The 8334-nt window shown below is 38.8% G+C and overlaps 2 protein-coding genes across 3 annotated transcripts; both read left to right on the top strand.

Moving 5' to 3' along the window:
• Positions 355-2901, top strand: LOC104785224. Its single transcript, XM_010510404.2, has 4 exons — positions 355-1542; positions 1766-2179; positions 2270-2472; positions 2567-2901. Exons 1-4 carry the CDS (start codon positions 1107-1109, stop codon positions 2810-2812), a joined length of 1299 nt encoding a protein of 432 aa, XP_010508706.1. The 5' UTR covers positions 355-1106; the 3' UTR covers positions 2813-2901.
• LOC109124455 (pumilio homolog 5-like) lies at positions 3691-8285 on the top strand. Of its 2 annotated transcripts, XM_010510393.1 has the most exons (11): positions 3691-3950; positions 4471-5133; positions 5255-5698; positions 5807-6510; positions 6622-6763; positions 6851-6958; positions 7059-7271; positions 7370-7480; positions 7578-7772; positions 7849-8020; positions 8106-8285. In XM_010510393.1, the coding sequence occupies exons 2-11, from the start codon at positions 4528-4530 to the stop codon at positions 8138-8140; spliced, it is 2730 nt and encodes a 909-aa protein (XP_010508695.1). In that variant the 5' UTR covers positions 3691-3950; positions 4471-4527; the 3' UTR covers positions 8141-8285. The 2 variants fall into 2 exon arrangements, with proteins under 2 accessions (XP_010508695.1, XP_010508687.1); XM_010510385.1 differs by having other exon boundaries at positions 5255-6510.

Below are 8334 nucleotides of genomic sequence, written 5' to 3'. Positions count from 1 at the left end.
ATTTTTTTTTTTTTTTTTCTCTTGTTTTTGCTTCTTCATAGATCTCTCTCTCTCCCTCACCTAGCTCCTCCTTCTCATATCAAGTCTCATATCTACTAGTACACCAAAGTCTTTGTTTCCTTTTTCCACCCTAATCAGTTCAGTAATATATAAAGTAAAGTAAAAAAAAACCCAAAAAGCAAAAGACAGTTTCGACGACCCTATAGCGGAAACAAATAAGTCAATTGACTCTAAACCCCTTTGTGAGGGTTTTGACTGGAATTAGAAAACGAAAATTTTGAGGAAAAAGGTGTTTTTTTTTTCTTTAAATTAAAAACAAAGGAAGAAATTTTTCTAGTTCTTTTTTGGAATTTGAAATCACAAGTTTAAATTATTGGATTTATTAATGAGATCTGTGTTTAGGGAGAGAGATATCAATTAGTACCTCTCACATTTATATTGTGCTCTCTCTCTCTCTGTCCTGCCTTTATATCGTGAGTAGAGTAGTAAAAGACATTATAGCTTTCTCCATCTATCTCTCTTCTTGCAAGTGGTGGTTACACTTACAAACATTTCTCTCATTCTTTCTTTAATCTCCCACCTGTCTTTGTCTTTCGTTTTCATTTCTCACCTTTCGATTTTTTTTTTTTTTGCTTTTTGGGTTTTTTTCTCTCTCTTTCTTTACTTCAATTTTGAATCTTGTTTTGGTTTCTTCTTCTCAGTGTAGTGTGGTTCAGTGGAGTGTTGATTTTTTTAATTAACAGCGAATGGGAATGGGAATGCTTGCTAGTGTTTTTAGTTCTTAGCTAGAGAGATAAATCGAATCTCAAGTTTCAGACTTTTGTTGCTTGTGCTACTACTCTGATCTTTGTGTGAATTTCAAGTGTGATTCTTTATGCATTGTTCATCTTCTTGCTTCTCTCTAGGGTTTGTTTGGTCATGATGATACTCTGAGATCTTACTAATAAAGATTCATGCATTTTCCTCATTTTGTGGGTTGGTTGATTCTCTGATTGAGTCCGTTTTGGCCTTAGAGAAACGCATTTTTTTCATGCACAAAGAAATCTCAAGTTAGATCTAAAGATTTTAGCAAGAGACGCTCACTCTCTCCTAGTGTGTTTGAAGAGATGGATTTCTTGAAAGTTCGAAAATTTCGAAAGTCTCGGAAACCAAACCTTGAAAAGGAGAAAGAAGAGAAGATTTTGGCTCAGCAAGAGCAGGCAAGGAGTGACAACACTGACGCTGCTGGTGTGACAGATTCGGCTAAAGCTGATGAGATCGAAGACGACGACGATGATTTCATTACCAATGAGGTTAAGAGAAGGATCAAGGAGTTAAGGAGGAACAGTTTTATGGTGTTGATACCTGAAGAGGAAGAAGAAGAAGAAGAGGAATCGTACCTAGACGAAGATGATGTGGGAGAAGACAAGTGTTCAAGTGAGTGGAGAGATGTGGTCGCTGAAGGACTTCAATGGTGGGGAGGTTTTGATGCTGTCTATGATAAGTATTGTGAGCGTATGCTCTTCTTTGATCGTGTTAGCTCTCAGCAGCTTAAGGAAACTGGTAAAAGCTTCTTGCCTTTGATCTGTTTTTTTTTACTGACTTTGTCAATGGTTGCATTCCTGTGAAATCTCTGTGGTTGAGCTAAGATTGGACTGATCTCTTAACACTTGAATCATCTTGTGGATATATAAGCAAGGATTGTGGAATAACTTTGTGAAGTTAATAGCTTTTTGCTCTCCATGGATTTGTTGGTTACTCTTTCTTTACTCTCCTTACTCCTCAGGCATTGGAATTGCTCCAAGTCCTTCAACTCCATCGCCAAGATCTGCATCTAAGAAGCTGTCTTCACCTTTTCGATGTCTTTCTCTCAAAAAGTTGGATGTGCCAGAGGAAGATACCGAGTATTTGCAGCAGACAGAGATTGACCCTTACCAAGATCTAGAGACGGCCTATGTTGCTCAACTCTGCCTCACATGGGAGGCACTTCACTGTCAATACACGCAGCTGAGCCACTTAATCTCATGCCAACCCGAGCCCCCGACTTGCTACAACCATACTGCTCAACAGTTTCAGCAATTCCTGGTCTTGTTGCAGAGGTATATAGAGAATGAACCATTTGAACAAGGATCAAGATCTGAGCTTTATGCGCGTGCCAGAAATGCAATGCCTAAGCTACTTCAAGCTCCTAAGATTCAAGGTGAGACTTCCTCAGCTCCCACATTGCGTCTTAAAACCTTATGTGAAGTAGTAGTAACACTTTAAGTTGGTTATGTTCAAAACATCTCAGGGTCAGATAAAAAGGAGATGGAGAAAGATACAGGCTTCATGGTCCTTGCTGATGATCTCATCCAAATCATCGAGAGCTCGATCCTTACTTTCAACGTTTTCTTGAAAATGGATAAGAAGAAACCAAATGGTGGTATTCACTTGTTTGGTAACAATATGAATTCGACAACCCCATTACAACTGGTTCAGTCATCCATCGATAAGGTACAGTTTCTCTATACATAAATGTGTATATGTAGAAGAAAACTATGCAATGCTTCTTTGGTGTCTGATAAGAGAAGAAAAAAAACTTTTGCAGAAGAGGGTGAAAGCGAAGGAGCTTACAAAGAAGACAAAAGGGTTGAAAAAGAAATCATGGCCTCAAACATGGGAAGGTGTTCAACTCTTGTTTGCAGCCATTGACATCAAACTCGCAGCACGGGTTTTAAGGATGTCGAAGATCAGTAAAGAGCATCTTCTATGGTGTGAAGAAAAGATGAAGAAGCTCAACTTTTCAGCTGGGAAGCTTCAAAGACACCCATCTCCAATTCTTTTCCCTTATTGATAATAAATGATGAACACACAATGATTTCAAATTCAACTGTTCCCTTTTTATCCAATCAGTACGATCCGGTTCAAGGGGTTTTCTCTTTTTTTTTTTAATTGCAGTAAAATATCAAAGAAAAAATTGTGTGTTAGTTACATTTGCGTCATTATATTTGCAAATAAGGGTCCAATCTAAGAAGAACACACTAGGTTTAGTAATAGATTCACTATTAAGGGACCATTTTCATTGTTGTAGTTTGGATTTAGCACATATGAAAGAATCCAATGTTGTCTTGGTGATGGGAAGCTAATTCCATGATGAGAGGATGATGGTGATGGAAAAGTCTTATTCTTTCACAAATCACTTTCATTGTTTTTGGACAAAGTCTTTGATTTGTCATTTAAAGGACTTTTTCTTTCTTTCTTTCCCACACTTCATATATATCAAAAATTCTAAGAACTAATATATGTAAATTAACTGATGAATAGTGTTTTGGGTGTTTTAAACAAACAATTGTATCTTCTAATATACAATCTAACATGATCTTCAAAATAATTTGTGCAGGTGTGCGTAAGCGCATCCAAAAAGAAGAAGAAACTAAAAACAAAAAAAAAAGATCTCAAGTGTAAAAGTGTGTTTTTTTTGGTGGTGGTAGTAAAACAGGCAACAGAGACAGAGAGCCACGTGAACGTATCTCTTTCAACTAGAAGTATCAACACGTGGCAAACCTAGTCACCAATTTGGAGCGCAAAACCCAAATAGACCAAATAGGGCTTCCTTCACAACCACCGCAGCCAAGTGTATTTTAGTCATTTGCACAGAGACGACGACCTCTTCGTGATTTCTGAATATTGTAATGTTTTGTTTGTTAAATATGGCGATATCGTAAAAAAATCAAACTTTGGGTATTAAATTAAAAACTAAAAACATCCCAATAATTGCCGAGAAACAAAAAAAAAGAAAAGACATTTGTAGATTAGTCTTCTTGACTTGGTGACTCGACGAAGCCCCTTGAGAAGCAAACTTTTCAAAGGGTTTAGTTTTTAATCTCTCTATCTCTCTTTTTCTCTGGGTCTCTTCTCTCTTATTTCGAGCTCTTTGAGAAAAAACGGATCCAGAAAAAGCACTTTCATGGAAGCTTGAATATCACCATCAGGTACTTAACTCTTCCTCCTTTCACCTATTCTTCTCTGTATCTACCTTTTTTTTCTTCGACAAGTCATGCAAGGAACTAGTTTTATGAATATTAAAAAGAAAAAAAAAAGAGATAAAGTTAAAGTCTTTTGTTTAATTTTGATCCCTGATTCTAGCTTCTGGATATGATTTTTTGTTTGTAACGAGGTTGATAAGTGAGTTCAACGGTTTCGTGTGTGTTTTTTTTTTTATAAAAAGATGGAATCTTTTGATGATTCTGTTGTTGGTTTTACTGATTGAGTGGGTTGACTGATTTTTTTTTAGTTCAGGAAATGGGAAAATCTTGTCCGAAATATCGATCGTTGATGTGTAGATTTCATTCATATGTGACTGATTACTTGTTTGTGATGTTGTTGTAATTAATGAAATTGGGGACCATGTGTTAAAGTTCTTAGCTTTTGTTCTCTTTTGGACTATGGTTTTGTTTAATTTACTTTTGAAGTGTTGGCTTACTTCTTTGTTTTATGGTTTCTTTGTGTCAGGTGTTGTGAAACTATCTTGTATGATATATGTATGGTAACTTGATTATATAGACAAGTATGACGACTCAGAGCGCTATGAGAATGGTTGAGGGTGATCATGTGAAAAATTGGCAGGCTTCTAGGGATAGTAGGATCTTTGGTTCACTTGATATGGCGGTTGAAGATTTAGGATTCCTTATGAAAAGAAATAGGTTGGATAGTGGTGATAATAATACCGGGAAATTCCCTAATAGGAGCGGAAGTGCGCCGCCTAGCATGGAAGGTTCCTTTGCAGCTCTTAGGCATCTCTTGAAACAACAGGAAGCTAGTAGCTCTGAAGTTTTAAGTAGGGCTATTGAGAATTATGACTCAGAAGAAGAGATACGTAGCGACCCTGCATATGTAGCTTACTATTTGTCCAACGTCAACTTGAATCCAAGACTCCCTCCTCCGTTGATCTCACGGGAGAATCAGCACTTGTTGCGTCATTTGGGTGGGGTTGGTGATAATAGTCAGAGTCCAACAACCTCCTGGGATAATATGGGGTTAAGATCCTCCTTGCATTCTTCTAGAACTGCTCTTTCAACCCATAGAGAGGAGCCTGAGGATGAGGCATCATCGGCTGAACAACAAGCTTATGCTTCTCTGGCTGGTCATCGTAAGAGCTTAGCTGATATGATTCAGGTACATGGTTCTTTATTCTATCACTTACTAGTAAAATATTAGCATTTTGATCTTTTCTCTGTGCTTAAGTCCATTTTACATGAAGGAAGATTTCCCACTTACACTTTCTTCTGTGTTCAAGCGGCCTCATTCGGCAGGTAATCGTCCAATTGCACAAGACATCCACGCCATTTCCTCTGATACATCTTCAGAAACCACAAGAAGATTACTGGAGTCTGATATAAGTTCTGTTAATCTGCTGAGGGAGACAGATTCTCTCTCCATGGATGCTATCACTAGTGAAGATCCCTTTTCTGCTGATTTGGGCTCACAGAGTTCTTCTGCTAATGCACAGAAAGAGAGATTAAATGCATCTGTTTTTGGTGCTTCTCCTCCATCCTCCGCTGCTTCTAGAATGATGATGAGGATTCAAGACAATCAACAACCTCAGGGAAGGGGAATGCCTTTGCAATACATACAGTCCTCGTACCAGGTTCAACCTAGTTCGCCACAACAAATGACCTATCCAAGGATGGGCGGTACACAGGACATGATGCAGAGCTTACCGAAGATTGCAACTGGCGAGGTACATTCAACTTTCCAATCTCCTCACGGTTTAGCACCGCCTGCTATGTATTCATCTACAGCAGCATATATGACATCTCTGAACCCATTTTACCATCAAAACTTTCAGTCCTCGGGTATGTACCTCCCGCAATATATTTATAACGGTTACCCTCCTGGTTCTGGTGTTGTCCCTCAGTATATGAGTGGATACGCATCTCATGAAGCAACAGTTCCTATGCCATATGATATCTCATCGGCTTCTTCGGGATACAACAACGCTCGGCTTCTACCTGGAGTATCATCGACTGGACAAAACGTTCCCTCTCTCGTGGACCCTTATCAATTGCAATATTTTCAACAGGCTCCAGTGGATGCGTATGCTCCTTCATTTCAGACCAGCAATGATTCTTTTGGGCAGAAAGACCTACAAGCTGCTGGTTATATGGCAAATCATGAACCTCTCAACAGTCCTTTGAGTCCGAGTTATGGGTTGCAAAGTCCGCGGCACATGGGAAACTATTTTGCAGTGCCGCCTGGTGTAAGAGTCATGCCGCAGTATCCAGGATCACCTCTTGCTAGTCCAGTGATGCCGTCCTCGCCAGTTGGTGGAATGATGAGCCACTTTGGAAGACGAAGTGAAACAAGGTATCATCAACAAGGGCCAAGTAGAAACACTGGGATCTACCCTGGTGGATGGCAAGGGAACAGAGGAGGAGGAGCCAACAGCATCGTTGATGATCACAAAAGACATTCTTTTCTTGATGAACTCAAGTCTCCAAATGCTCGAAAACTCGAGCTGTCTGATATTGCAGGGCGTGTTGTTGAATTCAGGCAGTGTTTCTGCTCCGATATCTATCATTTTCTTTAATTATGAATCAGTGTTTTGAAAGCATCAAGATATGTCTTCGTAATCTTATACTATTACTCATTTCTTTACTTCAGCGTCGATCAGCATGGCAGCCGTTTTATTCAACAGAAGCTGGAGCACTGCTCCGATGAGGAAAAGGCATCTGTTTATAGTGAGCTTCTGCCACAAGCTTCAAAATTGATGACTGATGTTTTTGGAAATTATGTTATCCAAAAAGTGAGTAACTTTTTCTTCTTCTTTTTTCCAAGTTGAGAAGATTTTTTTGTCCATAAGTTTGTTGCTAAGTAGTAATTTTTGGATCAGTTCATAGAACATGGAACTCCGGCACAGAGAGAAGAACTTGTGAAGCAACTTGCTGGTCAGATGGTTTCTCTAAGCTTGCAAATGTATGGATGTCGTGTGATACAAAAGGTAATTTTATTAATATTAGTGTCCTTATATCAATGTCAGTATATTAAAGTAAATGGTAGTAACTTTCTAAGTGCTTGTTTGCCCCTTGTGATATATATAGGCCCTTGAAGTGATAGATGTTGACCAAAAGACAGAACTAATTCGTGAGCTCGATGGGAATGTGATGAAGTGTGTTAGAGATCAAAACGGTAATCATGTTATCCAAAAGTGTATTGAGAGTATGCCTGCGGGTAGGATTGGATTCGTAATTGCTGCTTTCCGTGGTCAAGTCGCTACTCTTTCTACTCATCCTTATGGATGCCGAGTTATCCAGGTAAATGAAAAAGGGCGAGCCTTGTCTCCTCTTGTGGTTTGAACTTGAAATTGAAATATTCATATTCTTTTCTTTTTTTTCTGTCTGCTTTATTATAGAGAATCTTGGAGCATTGCTCAGATGATGAGGAGACTCATTGTATAATCGATGAAATACTGGAATCTACGTTTGCTCTTGCTCATGATCAGTATGGGAATTATGTCACTCAGGTTTGGTTGGTTAATTTCAGATCCTATGTCTCTCCTGGCATTTTCTTGAATTCGTTTGGTCCTTATCTTGTGCTTTGGCTTATGTTTTTGCTTGTAGCATGTCCTGGAGAGAGGTAAGCCCGATGAAAGGAGCCAAATCATTGAGAAGTTGACAGGGAATGTTGTTCAGATGAGTCAGCACAAATACGCATCTAACGTTGTGGAGAAGTGTCTGGAACACGCTGATAGTAACGAGAGAGAGTTACTCATTGAAGAGATAATGGGCAAATCCGAGGAAGACAATCACTTGCTGGTAAGAACACAATCCTAAAGAAAGCTCTCTGAAACCATACATTGAACTTATTTTACACTCTTTTTGTCTTCTGCAGGCGATGATGAAGGATCAGTTTGCAAATTACGTGGTCCAGAAAGTCTTAGAGATCAGTAAAGATCAGCAAAGGGAGATTTTGGTGCAGAGAATGAAAATTCATCTCCAGAGTTTGCGGAAATACACATACGGGAAACACATAGTAGCCCGTTTCGAACAACTGTTTGGTGAAGGTATCTTTCTCTAAAACTAAAACTTGAGCAGTCACTATGGAGTATGTGGTAGAGAGTTTTGAACTTTCTGATATGTTTGTTACAGAGAGTGAAGTCTCAGAAGAAGGAACAGAAGGTTAGGCAGGAGATTTTCTTTTGGGTTGCCGATTTGGACAATGTTCAACTTTAGACGGATATGCTTGTATCTATGAATGAAAGTGTGATGGTATAACAATTATGTATATGATGTGAACATGATTTGTGGTTAAAATTGATTTGCTCTCTTCTTCATTCTTTTCTTTTGACCGAGTAGAACACACAGAAAAGGCCTCAAC

This window comes from Camelina sativa, chromosome 1, assembly GCF_000633955.1.
Source record: "Camelina sativa cultivar DH55 chromosome 1, Cs, whole genome shotgun sequence".
NCBI lineage: Eukaryota > Viridiplantae > Streptophyta > Magnoliopsida > Brassicales > Brassicaceae > Camelina > Camelina sativa.
The sequence above is the reverse complement of the archived record's forward strand: the minus strand, read 5'-3'. Positions and strand labels throughout refer to the sequence as shown.

Coding starts and splice junctions, on each gene's coding strand:
- LOC104785224 (XM_010510404.2), top strand. CDS start 1,107: ATGGATTTCTTGAAAGTTCGAAAATTTCGAAAGTCTCGGAAACCAAAC. Junction 2,180..2,269: donor TCAAGCTCCTAAGATTCAAG/GTGAGACTTCCT, acceptor AAAACATCTCAG/GGTCAGATAAAAAGGAGATG. Junction 2,473..2,566: donor TTCAGTCATCCATCGATAAG/GTACAGTTTCTC, acceptor AAACTTTTGCAG/AAGAGGGTGAAAGCGAAGGA.
- LOC109124455 (XM_010510385.1), top strand. CDS start 4,528: ATGACGACTCAGAGCGCTATGAGAATGGTTGAGGGTGATCATGTGAAA. Junction 6,511..6,621: donor GGGCGTGTTGTTGAATTCAG/GCAGTGTTTCTG, acceptor TCTTTACTTCAG/CGTCGATCAGCATGGCAGCC. Junction 6,764..6,850: donor GAAATTATGTTATCCAAAAA/GTGAGTAACTTT, acceptor TTTTTGGATCAG/TTCATAGAACATGGAACTCC.